This window comes from Balaenoptera ricei, chromosome 12 (assembly GCF_028023285.1).
Source record: "Balaenoptera ricei isolate mBalRic1 chromosome 12, mBalRic1.hap2, whole genome shotgun sequence".
NCBI lineage: Eukaryota > Metazoa > Chordata > Mammalia > Artiodactyla > Balaenopteridae > Balaenoptera > Balaenoptera ricei.
The window spans coordinates 7,431,684-7,449,900 of record NC_082650.1 but is presented as its reverse complement, the minus strand read 5'-3'; the positions used below and the strand labels follow the sequence as shown (position 1 = coordinate 7,449,900).

At 36.8% G+C, this 18,217-nt stretch overlaps 1 protein-coding gene across 5 annotated transcripts in view; it reads left to right on the top strand.

Moving 5' to 3' along the window:
- Window positions 1-18,217, top strand: part of MAP3K4 (mitogen-activated protein kinase kinase kinase 4) — a 108,065-nt gene that overhangs the window by 50,929 nt on the left and 38,919 nt on the right. For all 5 annotated transcript variants that reach the window (XM_059940873.1, XM_059940871.1, XM_059940872.1 and 2 more), the window contains exons 4-5: window positions 12,590-12,832; window positions 15,497-15,643. In XM_059940873.1, the coding sequence (XP_059796856.1) occupies window positions 12,590-12,832; window positions 15,497-15,643 (390 nt within the window). The remainder of the gene's footprint in view (window positions 1-12,589; window positions 12,833-15,496; window positions 15,644-18,217) is intronic.

Below are 18,217 nucleotides of genomic sequence, written 5' to 3'. Positions count from 1 at the left end.
CAGTGATAGAGTTAGAAAATACAGGTATGTCTTCTAACCCATGTATACACACAGACCTGTAGTTACTTCTATATCTGTCTTTCTACCTGTCTGTTAAAAATAAATGTGAGTTCATACTGAGGTCTCTGGCGCTAATCCAGCACCACAGGTTTCATCCTAGCCTTGATTGTAACTTATTTCTCTGGCAGTGAGAAACCTGGCTCCCATTCCCACAGTGTATTTATATATTTGTGCAACCCTAATTGACATGTAAAGTAGTTTCAGAATTGCTAACCAGTACCCCTGTGAGGACTAAATTTACCAACTAGAATACAGTGTTAAATTGTTAAGTACAGTTCTTTTTGTCTTTAGCCTTAGAGTATGTAGACAGAACACAGGTTTCCACAGTTAGTTAGGCCAGCACCTTTTCCTTCACCCTCTTCAGTGAGGTTATAACATGCATTTGTAATATAGTTAGGTTCATTTATCTCAGTCTACATTCTGTCCTGGGGTCTCCTGGTGTCCTAGTTGATATTTTAAAATTTGTATACTATAAAGGTCACTTTTTGTGTTGTTAGTTCTTTGGGTTTTGTGCATTTAAAATGTTAAATACCCATAAAATATCTGAGCCATAGATTGTGATATGGTTATTTTATGCTCCTCCCTTTTTGCTTTACCTCATGAAATTTATATATCTTTAGAGGAAGAGAAAGATAAAATGAAAAATTATATTTTAATGTAGTATACAAAAAAAATTAACTGTCTGACTGATTACATATTACCATGCATATTACTCCAAATTCTAGGAAGATTTTTGCTTGCTTTATTAAATACTTTTTTTGAATTAAGAATGATCATGTAATTATTATAAGTTTAACGGCCAATGAAATATTGTTTGTCTTTGGATCTAACAATAATTATGCTATTTTTTCCCATAAGCACAAGAAACCTTGAAGAGGTTGTCTTTTATGTTCAGAATTGGTAAAGCATGTAGAAACTAGGAGATATATATATATATATATATAATAACAACTATCATTTATTGTCTTACCATGTGCTAGATACAACAACCAAATGAAGTGGCATTGTTGTTATTTCGATATTTTACAGATAAGGAGAGTAGATAACTTGCCCCAAATCACAGAAACTGTAGATTGTTGGAGGGATTCAAACCCAGTATTTGGGGATACCAGACTTTATGCGAATGGTTTCCAAACCTGGCTGCACATCAGAATTACTCAGGGAGCTTTTAAAAATACACATACCTTCGCCCTTCTTGGATATAGGGCAGGTCAGAATCTCTCAAGGTAGGACATAAGTACTGACATTTTTAACCTCCAGTGTGCTTTATATGAATCCAGACCAGCACCAGTGCAGTTGAGAGTCAGCCCATTGGAAACACCTTAAGTAGGCTACAGTACTCCCGTACCTCCTCTTCAAGGTCAGTGTTCATTAATACAGTTGTCATAGTTAATTTTTATTTGCTTCAATCATCACCTGTCTGATTTCATTAGTAAAGTTATATAAACTTTTTTTAAAAAGCTGCCCTAACTCATTTTTATTTATTATTTATTTTTTACAGTATGTAGAGGGAATTATTTTTTATTGAAGTATAGCTGATGTCTAATATTATTTGTTACACATGTACAGTATAGTGATTCACAATTTTTAAAGGTTATACTCCATTTATAGTTATTATAAAATATTGACTGTATTCCCTGTGTTATACAATATATCCTTGTAGCTTATTTATTTTATACATAGTAGTTTGTATCTCTTAATCCCCTTCCCCCATGTTGTCCTTCCCCCCTCCATTCTCCCCACTGGTAGCTACTACATAGTTTGTTCTCCATATCTGTGAGTCTGCTTTTTTGTTATATTCACTAGTTTGTTGTATTTTTTAGATTCTTATATAAGTGATATCATACAGTATTTGTCTTTCTCTGTCTGACTTATTTCACTTAGCATAATACCTTCCAAGTCCATCCATGTTGCTGCAAATGGCAACATTTCACTTTTTTGGTGGCTGGATAGTATTCCATTGTATATATATATACCACATCTTTTTTATCCGTTCACCTGTTGATGGACGCTTAGGTTGCTTCCATATCTTGGCAATTGTAAATAATGCTGCTATGAACATTGGGGTGCATGTATCTTTCGAATTAGTGTTTTTGTTTTTGTTTCAGATGTATTGTATATATATACAATATATATTGCTGGGTCATATGGTGGTTCTATTTTTAGTTTTTTGAGAAAACTCCATGCTGTTTTCCATGGTAGCTGTACCAGTTTACATTCCCACCAACATACATGAACTTTTTAATTGAATAAGTGGCAAGATAACAAGCACATGCTTCCTCATTTGCCTATAGGTTTTTTGTTTTCTTGAAGGAAGCATACTTAACGCGAGGGAAAATAGGAAGTTGTACCATATTATTTTTGACTGCAGTGAGCCAGCTGAATCAAACTTGATGTAAGATGAAAAAGATGAAAGGTAGAGCAGAACTCTTCAGCTTGCAGCGGGGAACTGGATCCCATGACGACAGCAACAACAAGACTAGTAGCTGGTCTTGAATACTCATATATGGAGTGGGGTTGGTCAGGTAACTTTGTCAAGGTCGCACATCCAGTAAGTGGCAGGGCCAGGATGTGAAACCAGAACTCTCTGTAAAGCCTGCCCTTCATCATTACAGTATTCTGCCTCCCCAAGTTATATTTTGTCCCACACAGTGCTTTAAATATTTTTTGACTTAGTAGCTAACATTAAAAAAAATAGAAGATTTCACATGAAAATCCTGATTTTTGTTTTCCTTGAGATACTGGGAGGTCTGTTCACAGTGGGCCCCATCCCCACGTGGTAGCACCTGGTGTGCTCGCTCCAGCTTTGCACGGTGCCCGTGATGTCTTACTCTCTTCCCGTCACCCGCCCTTGCGCACTCATTTACAGCCCCACCAGGCCCTGTAGGTGATATGACCCCCAGTATAGAAGTATAGAAACTAACTTTTGAAGGGTAACATAAAGACTGTTTTGATCTCATCCGTCATTTTATAAAACAATTTGCTTTCTTTTGTTTTACTCATTTCTTGAAGTATATAAGGAAACAAAGTTGCTGTTTATCCTGTACCTCTGCTCAGAGTAATCATTTGGTTTATATCTTCTAAACCTTTTTGTGCTTATGTAAATATATATCTTTGGTATATAATGCAGATAATTTTTTTTCCAAAAAACCCCCATGTGATAATGCTGTATTTATTCCATGACTGGTGGGTACCCCCCTCCCCCCATATATTCTCTGCTTTGGATCTGTCCATATTGGTGTGTGTCACTCTACCTCAATTCCGTTTGAGAACTACATGCTATTCCATTACGTGAGTGTTAACATCACTTATTTAACTATTTCACTCTTTTTTTTAATTCTACCCTCTGCCTCTGGCAACCATCAATCTGTTTTCTGTATCTGTGAGTTCATTTTTTGTTTATTTTTTATTTCATATATAAGTGAGATCATACAGTATTTATCCTTCTCTTTCTGACTTATTTCACTTAGCATGACACCCTTCAGGTCCATCCATGTTGTCACAAATGGCAAGATTTCCTTCTTTTTTATGGCTGAATAATATTCGTGTGTGTGTGTGTGTGTGTGTGTGTGTGTGTGTGTGTGTGTGTGTACATACCACATTTTCTTTATCCATTCATTCCTCATTGGGCACTTAGGTTGCTTCCATGTCTTGGCTGTTGTAAATAGTGCTGCAGTCAACATGGGGGTGCACATAACTTTTTGAGTTAGTGTTTTCATTTCCTTCAGATAAATAACCATTTCTTTGAGATAAATAACCAGGAGTGGGATTGCTAGATCATATGGTAATTCTATTTTTAATTTTTTAAGGAACTGCCATACTATTTTCCATAGTGGCAGTACCAGTTTACATTCCTACCAACAGTGCACAAGGGTTCCTTTTTCTCTGTATCCTCTTTAACACTTGTTATTTCTTGTTTTTTTGATCATAACCATTTTAACAGGTGTGAGGTGATATGTCATTGTGGTTTTGATTTGCATTTCCCCCATGATTATAACCATTTCACTCTGAATGGACACTTATATGGTTATAAAAAATAAAACCACAAATATTCTTGTACATACCCCTTTATGAACATAGTCTGTTCTTCTTGTAAGAACGGTTAGTTAAAATGGAATTGTTAGGTTATAGGATATGCACATTTAAATCTTTCCTAGACAGTGCCAGATTGCTCCCCAAAAAGGTTGTGGTACTAATGTGTGCTTTCCCCCACAGTGTAGGAGAAATCCCATTTTCCCTCATTTTTGCAGCCATAATCAGGGAAATCTATAATTTCATTTTTATCTTTAACTTCCCTCATTTTTAGTGACATTGAGTTTGTTGTCATGTTTATTGCCCACTGACGTTTCTTTGAATTTTCTTTAATTTGTTGTGTTCATTTTCTGTTTTTTAAAATTATTGATCTGTTGGAACTATTTATGTTTTATGTATATTATTCATTTTTCTATTATGGCTGTAAATATTTTCTTCCGAACTGTCTTTTAACTTCATGATGCTTTTCACTGGAAAGAATTTAAAAACTTTTTATGTAGTCATACTGTTTTATGGTCACCTTATTTTATGTGTACTCCAAGATTATAAAAAATTTCTCCTATATATTTTGCTTATTCTTTTTACATAGTTAAAACAATTTTGTTACGGAAAATATTAAACGTATGCCAAACAAACAATAACACTATGAACCTACTCAAATCTGTATTCCAGCATCATGGTTATTAAACCGTGGCTAGTACCTACTACCATTTGACACCTTCCTCTATCACTTTGAAGAAAATCTCAGATATCATCATATTTTATCCTTAAATATTTCAGTATATTTCTCTGAAAGACGAGGGCAAGTTTTATAAATATACCACGATACCATTATCACACCTAAAGAAATAGCAAAAACTTCTTGATATCATCAGATTTCAGGCTCATGTTCATATTTCTACTGTACATTACTGTCATGGTTTTTTAAAAAAATATTTTACAGCTTGAATCAGTTTGCAAGTAATGTCTACACATGGTAATTGTTCATTATATTTTTTAAGTCTTTTTAAATCTGTAGGTCCCCCTCCCTTTTTTGCCATATATTGATATTTATTGAAGAAGTTGGGTCCTTCATTCTGTAGAGTCTCCCCCAGTCTGAATTTTGATGATTGTACCTCCAGTTGATCTTTTACAATGTTTCTTTTTTCTCTGTGTTCTCTGTGAATTAACTGTATGATCTGGTGGCCTAATCAGAGTCAGGATCTTGATTGATTTGTTAATTGGTTAACACTACTTCATTAGGACACATGTAATGTCTGACTGTCTATTTGAGACAGTAGTGGTTGATGATCATTGCCTAGATCTCTTAATTCATTAAAGATTGAAAAGCGATGATATTCTAATTCTCTCATTTCTTCTTCTTTACTAGTAGCTTTATTAATTAGATATTGCTTTAAAGAGAAACTGTCCTCATCCATTATTTGGTAACCCAGTGAAATAACTGAACAGAAATGGCAGGATGAATATGCTTGATTCTTTCCCTTTTACTTATCATCTTTCAAAGTAAATGAGTTGATTTATTGGTGACCAACTAATGTTTTTTTATTAATATTTGAACTCATGAATTGAAACATATTTATGTTTCAATTCACTGACTTCATTATTGTAATCCATTGAAGTAATTATGGTAACTGATATTCACATTGTCCCATCTTTGGCCAATGGGAACGTATTCAAGTTGGCTTAAGTCCTTATTTCACGACCCTAGTGAATAGTCTTTGATATCTGATATAACAAGCTGTTTTAGGCTTATATTGTACATTTACTCCAGGTTGGGAATCTGGTGTATCTTCAAGGAACCCTCATTCCTTTTATTGGGAAATAGTATTTCAGGACCACAATCTGGGCACCAGCATTGCTCACTGGAACTGAAATGGTCCTTGTTTTAGTTCTTTTCAGTCGTCAGAAGAACACGCGCACAATATATATAATAAGTGCATACTGATAGTAACAGTTCAAATTCAGGATTTCAGATTTTTACTTAATCTCTTCTGACTTTTCTTTTACACTGAAAATTACCAGGAATGATAGCATTCGAGTGTCATACACATTCCAAAGTACACTCACAGTAATCTCAGAATAACACCATCAACAATGTGGTTACTGAAAAACAGTTTAAGATTTTTTCCCCCATCCTTAAGGTGGTACAACCCTTTAGGGATATAACATCAAATTACAGTGTTTTAAAGACACTCGAATGATTCTTCTCATGGTTATGCCACTAATTAGACATACAGTTAGATCCTCTTCTTTTTTGTTGTTGTATATTTGAAATAACAGCTTTATGAGACAATTCACATACCATGAAATTCATGATTTTTAAAGTGTTCGGTTCAGAAGTTTTTACACTGTATTCAGAGTTGTGCAACCATTACTGGTGTCTCATTTTAGAACATTTTCATAACCCCTAAAATAAGCCCTGTACCCTTTAGCTGTCACCTCCACAATCCCTCTATCACCTTCAGCCCTAAGCAACTGCTTATCTACTTTCTGTTTCTTTGTATTTGCCTATTCTGGACATTTCATATAAATGGAATCATACATGTGGTCTTTTGTGACTGGCTTCTTTCATTTAGCATAATGTATTCAAGGTTCATCTTTATTATCATATGTATTAGTGCTTCATTCCTTTTTATGGCTGAATAATATTACATTGTATGGAAATACCATACATTTTGTTTATCCACTCATAGATTTTTTTAATTTAATTTTTTATTTTTAGGTGTTGCTTTTTAAATTTAATTTTTGCAAAAATTATGTAAAATACTTGGTTTTAAGAGAAAAATCTGTGGAATAATATATTTTTAAAGAAGCCTGGTTTCTCTGATAGGGATAGTTAAGCTGTAAAAAAATTGTTTTATTCTAACATGTTTTTAATATAAAGCTTGTGTATGCAATTTTCTTTCCTTATTTATTTTTAATATATGACAGGCTTATTTTTATCCCTTAAGGTTATCATTGTTTCATTGTCTTTATGTAATGCACTTAGTGTCTCTCCCACCCCCCCCCATTTTTTGGTTATTTGTTGGTTCCCCGCTGTGAGGTATATTATAATTATCCTTTTCTTTTTTTAACTCAGGTTCTCATTTGAAGTAATTTTCTTTTATTTCCAATGAAATGCTAAGACGTTTCATATGCCCTCCCTTCCTCCCCAGATTTTGATAATTGTGGTATATCTACCTCGTTAGGTCATGTAACCGTTATTGACAGTACTTTCTCCCTTACAGTTATCACTTAACCTAGTCTTAGTTCTACAGTAGTGGGTGGGTGGGTGGATGGTGGATGGATGGGTGGATGGTGGATGGATGGGTGGATGGATAGATAGAGATTTAGATTTAGATACATAGTTTTGGTCTTTTGTTTTAAGGCTCCTTTTTAGATCTCATATCAGAGTCCCTTGAGTCATTGTGGTTGGGTGACACTAGTTCCCTAGCAGATTCCTCAGTAAGGGCTCATGAAAACTGTGTTTCATGAGTTCTTGGATTTTCCTAACAGTTGCAACATATATACCTGAAAGTCTGTTTGGCTGGCCATAAAATATTTGGCTTATATTTTTTTCCCCGAATAAATTTAGTATATGTTATCCACTGTCTTTTGCCATGAAGCATTGAGATTGCAAAGTCTGATGACAATATGATTTTTGTGTTTCCACTTAAAAGAACCTTGGTTTATTTATTTAATTAATTTACTTATAACCTGGATACCTAAAAGATTGTCTTTCTTTAAATTCCAGTAGTTTTACTTGGTGCTGGTTTTTCCACATTGATATTTTTGAATACATGATGTCCTTTCAATATATAGTTTCAGGGTTTGGTTTTGTTTTTATCTTTTTTTTTTTTTTTGATTCAAGTGAATTTCTTTATGTTTTAATTTTTTCTGTTTCATTGGTTTGGTTTTCTTCTCTGGGAACCCCTACTGTATGTATTCTGGATCTACTTTGCCTATCTTCTCTTTCACTTCATTTCAAATCTTTTCTTTTTTTTAAATAAAATTTTCCTCCTCATATTTCTGTGAAGGCATTATCTCTTTTGTTTATTTGCTCTGTGTTCCATCTAGTTTTTTATTTTTGAAATGATTTACAATTTTTGAAGAATTATTTTCTGAGTTCTTTCACTTGGTTTGTGAGTGTTTCTAATTCAAATTTGTGTCATTCTTTTATATTTTCTAAGATTTTAAAAATTTCTTTTAGCATGTTTTGAGAATCAGGTCACTCATCTGCTTAGTGGGCATGTCTTTCTGGCATGCGTTCATTGTCTGTAGGGTTATTCTGCTCCTTATTCTCTCTCAATTCTCTCTCACAGTTATTTCCTTAAAATAACCATGTATTGGATTCTAACACAATCCTTTTTTCTTGTTCATTTTTAAACATGATATTTGTTTTTATGAACTTTAAGAAAAGAGAGAGTTAGGAAAGCGTTTAAGTTTATGCTTTAAGCTCTCTCTTCTGAATTGGTAAGTAATACATCTCTTCTTTTTTGAGGTCTCCTGGCTGTGTTCCTCTCCCCCTGTTTCTGGCCCTTCTCTTTCCTTTACCTCTGTTGTCCTTTACTGGTCAGTTGGATTTCACCCCCAGCAGTTTCTTCTGGGTATGGAGCTTTGTCCTGGAAGGAAATTTTGGCTGAGAGTTTCAAGAGTTTTGGGGGTGTAAACCACTTCAGCCCCTTCAGACCTTATTGCCCACCCATTGACTTCACTTAGGAATTGGTGCCACAATCATTCCCAATGTCAGGAAGCCCTCAAATAGAAGCAGTGAGCTTTCTATTGAGTATTCATTGGTAATTTTGGAATTTGTCCCTTTAGCCCCATCAGACACTCCGTTAATCCCCTCTGTTTCCCCTGTACAAATGCTGATAGGGATCTGGGGTACTGGTTGGGTGTGGCGTGTGGGTATGAGGTATCACATGGGTCCAGGGACTATCTGTTTCCCTCCCCCTTTCTATTTTGGGGTTCATGAAGTTACCTTTCACCTAGTTGTCTCATGGAGTTTTGATTTTGTTGTCTTAGTCGTTCTGTCCTTGTGGGGAAACTAAGGGAAATTGAAATCCTACTGTCATCACTGTCTTTTCAGAAATCTTTTTATCATGTTGACCTGTCAAATTGCCACTACTTGATCATTTTTGATTGACTAAAATGGTAATTTTATATGGTTTAACCTAAGGTATAGCTCTGTGTTTAGGTTCTAAAACATTTAGAATCTCTTTTTCAAAATATATAGGTTCAACATATATTTTTGTATTTACATTAATACTTAGAGTCGGCCCTCCATATCCACTGGCTCCTCATTTGTGGATTCAGTCAACCACAGATCAAATTGAAATCCATGGATGCGACCCCGCAGATACTGAGGGCCGGCTATACTGTGCCATTTTATGTAAGGGGTTTTAGTATCAGCAGGGGGTCCCGAAACTAATCCCCCATGGACGTTGAGGTATGACTGTACTTTTAGTTGCTCATAACAGGCAAAAATTTCTAAAAGAGCCATGTAATTAAAAAAATGATTAATTGCAATAATGTGAGGTTGGGATTCCCTGGTGGCACAGTGGTTAAGAATCCGCCTGCCAATGCAGGGGACACGGGTTCGAGCCCTGGTCCGGGAAGATCCCACGTGTGCGGAGTAACTAAGCCCATGCGCCACAACTACTGAGCCTGCGCTGTAGAGCCCACAAGCTACAACTGCTGAGCCCATGTGCCACAACTACTGAAGCCCACGTGCCTAGAGCCCGTGCTCCGCAACAAGAGAAGCCACCGCAATGAGAAGCCTGCACACTGCAATGAAGAGTAGCCCCCCACTCGCCGCAACTAGAGAAAGCCCACACGCAGCAACGAAGACCCAATGCAGCCAAAAATTAATTAATTAATTAATTAAAAAAATAATGTGAGGCATAAGTGTGTAGGGTAAGGGAAGGATGTATTTATTCTTTATTTAATTCCCTAAAATGCTCATTGGATTATCTCTTATTTTTCAACTTCTTGAACTGCCTGCCTTTTTTATATTCTGAATTATCGTAGGTAATTGGATATATTTCTCTGCTCTGTTGCTCTGTTTATTACTGTGCCAGAACTTTTCTGTTTTAAATACAGTAGGTTTATTAGTAAGGTTTGGCATTGTGTAGGGCAGTTCTTCCCATACATTCTTTCTTTTCAAAAGTTTCTGGGCTGTTTTTATTTTTGTACATTACTTTCTTACACCTGAACTTTATTTAATGAATTTATTAACCCACACAAAATGCCATTGCGATTATGATTGTAATTACATTGAGTTTTTATTAATGTCCCTACATTATGGAGTCTTTTCAGTTTGATTGGATTGTTCAGGGATTTTATACTACATTTAATACTATATTTCTCACTGGAATGAAAGAATAACAAATAGGCCATTCTTGCACCTTATTACCCCTTTCCTCTCTCCCTGTGTTTTATTAAAATAATTGGGAGTTTAGGATCCAGGTTTTTCCTCACAGTATGCTTTTTTATTTTTTTCAGTTTCCAGTATTCCTTGCTAAAACTTGAATTATAGTCCTTAACCAAGTTATCACCATGGAGTTGTATCTGCCTGTATACGTTCTTCGAGATTCATGGCTTCTCATTTCCTTGGGCATTTTTCGTTTTCTATCTTGAGATCTTTATTCTGATCCAATTTTCATTTGACCAGACTCTCCTGTTCTTCCTCAGGTAGTTTTTTAGAGAAGGTAAATGAATTGTACTTTGGGTTCTTCCCCATTCAAAGAGGTTTTTTCCCCTTCTTCTTTACACATTAGTGATATCTTGACTGTGCAAAAAGCTCTCTTCCACCTCTTCCTTTTGTTCTTTCTGGAACTCCTATTATTCTTCTGTTACAGCTCCTAGGTCTGCTCTCCATTTCTCTTATTTTTCACTCAAAATTTCTATTTCTTTTGCTCTGGGTTATAGTGATCATTTCTGCAGTTAATTTCTAAATTATTATTCAGACTTTGACAGCATTCATTCTATTTTCACTCCCTTTATGGAATTTATTTCAGAAATCTTGGTCTTTTTTTTTTTTTTTTCCAGAGGACTTTAATGAGATCTTGCATTAGAGTATTTTTGTCGTTGTCTCCTGTGTCCTACATTCAATCACCGTCAGCTTTTCTGATTCTTCACGTTGGTGTCCCTAGTTAAAACTGCTGTCCCCTCTTCCATGCTCAGGAGTTTTTTAATGTCTGTTCCTCTTTGTCCGGATGGGGATTGACGCCCCAGGCAACACCAGCAGGAATGTGTCTCCTCAGCAGCTGTGTAGGCCGGCGTAGCTGCTGGTTCCCCAGGCAGTGTTGTCTTGCAGTTGTTGAGAAGGAGGGATTGTCCCTTCCCAGTGAGCCTGAAGCAGGTGGGTCAACAGGCTGGAACTACAGAGAATGCCGAAAGAATTCTTTAGAATTTTATCCTAGAAAGCTTGCTGAATTCTGTAGAGCTCTAAATAAATAGTTTATCTGATGTCGTTCTCCACACCAGAAGAAACAAGCATTTATACTGCCTAAAGCTTTTAAACAGACATGTCTTAACCCTGACCACATTTATCACAAGTAACCATTTTAAAAATTATGCAGCTATTTTAGAAATTCTTGCCTGTTATGGGAAACTAAAGTATGTATTAATTTAAATGCAGAAATATGTGTTGAACATAAAAGAATGTGAGTGGGGGAGACCAGTTAAGAGTTCACTCAATGACAGGGAGCACAGATATGAGTGACATTTGGAGGCACAATAACTAAATTGGTGATGTTTTAAACTGAAGAAAAGTTGAGATTTTCAAATTTTGATGGCTTCAGTTTTCTCAGTAGAAGGAGAAGGCAAGACCTTTGAATGATTGGTCAGGATGATGTTGCCAGAGGTTTAAGAACACTGAGAAATCTCCAAATCTGCCGTTTTATGGGGAAAAGCATAAGGAGTTTGATGGGGATGACTGTGTGAGCAACAGTAGAATTCCTAGAAAACATCAAAAAACATATATTTGAGTGGGACCAGCCAGGTTAATTTTATGAATTTTTCTCTTTCAGCCTCCTTTGGTATAGCTCAGGAAAACAAATGGACAAAACACTTGGTTAAACCCACTAGTTTTTATGCTTACACAAATGGCTACCTGGTTTTGTAATCTTTTCTCAAATTTAATAATTCTCTGGTTTTGTCCGTCTAGAGATAGTTGTGAATAATACTGTGTATAGCCTTAAAACTAAATGCTCCGATTATTTTAAGTATGATGAACAAAATGTATGATGAAAAAGGTGAACTTGGTTCTTTTTCTACTATACTTTTTTGATAAAAATATTACAATTTCATTTTAGTTCTTGTTATGGTTTTCTAATACTTTTAGAGCTTTTTAGGTCTCAGTTGAAAATGATGAATTATTCTAAAGATTATTTTTCCTGTAAAATTATGATTTTTATAGGTTTGTCAGCAAACTATAGAGAATAATAGTTTATAACTACAACTGTAGGAAGTTCTCCTGGATGCTCTTTTAAGCTTTGTTGAATTTGTGTTACAGTTTTCTGAATTTCCGGATCCCATGTGGGGTTCTGATTATGTGCAGTTGTCCAGGACGCCGCCTTCCTCAGAGCAGAAGTGCAGCACTGTCTCTTGGGATGAACTGAAGTCCATGGATTTACCCTCATTCGAACCTGCCTTCTTAGTCCTCTGTCGAGTCCTTCTGAACGTCATACATGAATGTCTCAAGTTAAGGTTGGAACAGAGACCTGCTGGAGAACCATCTCTCTTGAGTATTAAGCAGGTTTGTTTCAAAGACTGTTTAAAAATATTGAACATTTATTATATTTTTCTACAGGCTCAGCATTTTTATTTTTAGGATTTTCCCCCTAATTGTTGCAAATAGTGAAAATGAGTGTATGCTAGTGTTTTTAAGCTGCTCTGTTTAGGGTAATTTAAAATGTTCTTTTTTCCATGCATTCTTCAAAGATGAGATGATGATTCCACCTCTCTATCTTCCACTTCCTCATTCTAAAAGGTTATGAAAGTGTGGTGCTGATATGACCCTCTATGTCCTATTACCATCAGTCTTTGAAGACTGGAAGCTTAAAATTCATTCATAAGAGATAGCTTAAATTCTTAAATTTTTTTTTTTGTTGTTATGTAAGCAGGTAAATGCCTGCAGTATGTAGGGGTGGGATGTGTTTGGACATTTTGCTTGCTCAGGCACTTGTATGGTTTAAGCAACAATGACAACTTCTGCTTTCTTAATTATTATTAATTTTGGGCGGGATTTTCTAGTGAGTTTGCTACTCCAAGGGTAACAGAGGAATGGTTAGAAGCAGTTGTACCTACCAGAGTGTGTGCTGAAGAGCGTTTATATTTATGCCTTATGATACGACCGTATTGACATTCACTATATAAAATAACCATTTCAAATTTTGGTGAAAAACAGTTACTGTGTTTTTTGTGGACTGTGCTTGTCCGTCCGCATGGAGTTTGAAGGGCTGGGGGCTCCTAGGCTCTGAATGGCAGGATGGGCAGAGGGGATGAGTGCAAGCTGGAGGACAGGCGGTGCGAGAGGTACGAAATAGGACTTGACGTTGTTTGTGTAATTAGGTGAGGAGCCGGGCGACTAATGGAACTGGAGGTGGAGTCCTGCGCCTCACCATTATCGCTTCGGTTCCCATCCAGCACAGCCCAAGCTCTGCGTCCACCTTTGCTCTACTTCCTTCTCACCAGCTTGGTTCTTGTTACTCGCCTACTATCCACTTGGGCCACACTTTTCACTTGTCCTCCATGTTGCAGCGGTTATTTAGGAAGTTTTGGTGAAATACTTACCTCCCCTCCCCACAAAACAAATACATACTTCAGGAATATAAGCTGCTGAAACAAGGGGAAGTGTACCTTTTACTAACGGGGCTGTTGTGAGGATTAAACAGTAATTTATGTTAAAACATTTTGAAAAGTAAAAAACCAATACTTAGATTAAGATAGCATTACTAGAGTAAAAATAAAATAGAAATTTTGGCTTTAATGCATTCAGATTGAGTTGTAAGCACCTAAGTGACATCTTTAACGGAAATTTATGTTAACACTTTTTAATGGATTTAACTCTAGCCATCGCTCTCTTACTGTGGGTAATTATTTTAAAAACATTTTGAAGGGGATCTTCTTGTAAAAGCAATCCATGTTTATTTTAGAAAATTTGAAAAGTACGGAAAATGATAGACAAAAATGGAAGTTATCCTATTATTCTGCCATTCAGAGATAACCACTGTAACATTTTGGTGTATTTCTATCCATTTATTTTTCTGTATGTACATACTTTCTGCACATATAATTTAAAATAAAAAAGAAAGAAAAGAATATGAGTTTTCATCCTTAAATTTTTTTCAGAAATAAGATTTTAAATGGCTGCATTAGTGTTCTACCATATAAGTGCATCATAACTTATTTAATCCCCATTGTTGTTTTGAATAATATTGTGATAAATATATTTGTATGTAAGTTTTAGTCTGCATCTCTGATTATTGCTTGAGTATAAAACGTAAAAATTAACTAGTGAGTCATACATTTTTAGATTCTAGAAAGTTTGTACCAGTTTACTTTCCCTGTAGCAGCACTGTGGTTCCTTTTGTGTCTTGATAATGTATCTTAAAACTAGTACAACTGTGATCTTGTTTCACAGTCCCTGCTGGTTAGAATTTGAGGGCATGAGACCAGCGTGTTATTGATGGAAGGACAGTAAAGGTCCTCTCATTGCACCTTCCCTCCCTTCTCACAGTACCTCCTGGGCCTACACATGGCGGTTTCACTCATCCTTTTGTTTTCTTTCATTTTTTTCCCCCCTTGACTTCTATTTAATTTTATCAGGTTAATCTTAGGTTTGTTTGTTTTTGTGATTGAGTGTTTTGATGGTAAAAGCCACAAATCACGGTAGGTAAACTTTGCTAAATTATTACAAAGGCCACCAGACTCTGTGGTGTGTAAGTATATTTGAATCTTTATTATGTTTTTGGTTAAAAATGACCAGTCTCATGAGGAAATTTTTCTCTTGTATCCCTTGTCTTATAATGTAAACTAGTAGAAAAATAGATCTTTTTCTGTAGAATTTATTTTCTATAAAAATTTATGTGTAGAACAATGTATTTTAGCAAATCAGTTTTCTGCCTGTATATTTTTCTTTGTGTATTCATGCTATACTGTTAAATACTTTTTTTTTTTTTTTTTTTTTACTGTTAAATACTTTTGTCTTCACTGATTTATTTTAATGATTCAGTTGAGATTACTGAGATATTTATGTGAAATGAACTGACAAAGACTCTGGAAAATATTTTAGGGTTTTCAGAGGCAAGGTTCTCTTTTCCTGAGCTTTTTGAGGATTTACGTGGAAAATGTGTGAAAACCGACAAATAATCTGGTGAGAATGTGTGAAATGGTAGAACTTGTGCCTGTTGTCTTGCAGCTGGTGAGAGAGTGTAAGGAGGTGCTGAAGGGTGGCCTTCTGATGAAGCAGTACTACCAGTTCATGCTGCACGAGGTCCTGGACCACCTGGAGGAGACCGACTGCAACATCGACGCCTTCGAGGAGGATCTGCACAAGATGCTGATGGTCAGGAGAGTGGGGAGAGACGTCTGACTTGCGTGTCTTCTCGCACACGCCGTGCTTGCCTGTGCTCTTCTGGCCTCTGTACTTCTGCTGCTGTTATTCCTTCCTGCTCACAATGTCTTCTCTCCTCCTTATCTGCCCACTGAAGATTTACTTTCGAGTTTTGTCTGACAGTTTTCACCTTTCATGTGCACCTATCTATACCTTCTCTGAACTCTTACAGGGTTCTAATTATAACCACACTATTTCATACTTAGCGATGTACCACCTGTCTGTCCTCAGGTTTCCCTAATTAGGCTGAAAGCTGCACAAGCCAGGGGCTGTGATTGAAGTGCTTTTGTCTTCTGTAAGGTTTGGTAGAGCGTTAGTAAATCCATGTTAGAGGCATTAGGGTATATGCACAGACGATTACTTAGTGTGGCAGGTTGATGAAATAATATAGAAAACAGCAAAGCTTGTAGGCATATTGTTTTTTGGAATGCTTTCACCCTTGCTTGACATCTCATTGCGTCCTGCCTCAGGATGGCTGCAGCACCTCCAGACACCACCCTCACTTTCTAAAGAGAAAGGCAGAGGGGAAAAGTCTCCTTGCCAGCTAAGTCCAGAGCAGCGAAAGCTCTCCTGGAAGCCCCACCCAACAGATGTCCCCTACATCCTACTGACCAGACCTTTGTGTGGCCTCTTCACTGAAATGGAGGCTGGGAATGCAAAGATTTAGCTTTTCAGCCTCTGTAGTAGAAGGAGAGAAAGAAGAGTGTCGCTGGGGAGGGACTTATATCTGGCATCTTACGAGAAATAATTTTGAGTCTGAAATGATTTCCTAATCGTTTGGGAGAATACATAAAAGACCAGAATGTGTAAAATGTGGCTACATTTTGAAATACTGTATATATTGCTTATGTCAGGAAAGTCTTTATCATTGAAGAGTTATGGTAAAAAACAGCAAGGAAATTAATTTTTCTCTCTGTGGATGATTAAACCAGAAGTTTAAAAGGACAAAATGTGCTTTGCTTTCCAAACTGTCTTAGATGGCTTTACAGAGGCGCACGCCACACCTTTTACCATGTAATCACTGAGGCAGGAAGGGTGAGATTAGGCAGGAAGGGTGAGAATTAGGCTGTGCCTTCCAGGTCATCCACCTCTAGTGCCCTCGGTGTGCCTGTGAGATGTCGGAAAGCTCAGTTAAGGGAAGTACGTACCAAAATTCTCAGCTAGTTAGAGCTAGAAATGCTTAGGATTTAGTTTTGACTCTGCTACCAATTTTCTGTGTGAGGCATCATCTGCCTTAGTTCACCTCCATAATTTCACAGATGAAGAACTAGAAATTATCAATAGTTTTAAAATTGTGCCCCAAAGTGTGCTAGATGGATTAGTGCAGGGGCATATTTTGCGAACTGGTGGAGCCCAAACAAAGTCAGTGTTTTTGTCAGGAAGGCAGGAGAGCGTGGCCTTCGGAGAGGTGGTCACGCCGTTTACTGCTCCGCCTGCCCTCCTTTAGATGCGGAGGGCCCGTCCACGGCGAGTGAGAGCTGTGGCCTCTTGGGGTGTGAATGGTCAGGAGGCAGCAGGGCATGCCCCCGTAGAGGACATACTGCCAGACAGTATCCTATCCTGTAAGCCAGGGAAGACCGCCGAGTGAGAGATGGGTTAAGAGGGCGAGGGGAAGCAGTGATCAGCAAATTATGATGCAGGATATCTGTGACTGAGGGGTCTTTACTCTGTGCTGCATCAGCCTTCTGACTCGAAAAACTGAGGAACTTATGCATGCAGTTACTTCCAAGGAAGTAACTGGTGAGTATTTGTTTGAGCCAGCAAAACCAAATTGAAGCTGTGAGCTTTCTTAGCTCATTTCCCTGGCCCTGGCCTTTAGAAATAACTAAAACAATAAACGTAATATGTGATGTAGGAACATGTGATAGACAGATTGAAGGAACTCACATAAAAAGAACTTAAAAGGAGTGAAAATATGAAAATGATGAACAAGATGTGATAGTTGTAGGAGACACACAAGGGAGAGCTCAGACTTGCACAGTTAGTGTTCCTATAGAAGAATAAAGGACAAAGGAGCAGAAAAGACTCAATTTTCCATTCTAGAGATATTATTGGGTGTCTGCTGTGTGCCAGGTAGGCATCGTGCCTGGTACTGAAGGCTCAGTAAGGAGCATAAACTCCCTCTTGGAGTTTAAGAACGATGGGGAAAATGACTATTAAATAATTGTACAGACATAACATTACAACGGTGAAAAACAGCAAAGGAGAGACACGGGTCTTTTATGCACTCTCACAGTAAGATCTGAGTTCATGTGGCGGTGAGACAAGTCTTTCAGGAAGGGGCAGTTGGAATTTATCTGAAAGTTGCTGTGTGTATTATAATCCAATTTATGTAGTAATAATTTGAAAGCTTACACAAAACAATACTGTATCTTGTAATTTGTGTAATAACAGATTATTTTAAAAAACATATAAACCAGAAGGGGACATACTAAATGCGTAATTGTTACCTCTGAGGAGAGAGGAAAGAGAGAAGTGAAGAAAGAACCCAAGGAGAAATTAACTTTGTGATGTATTATTTCTCAT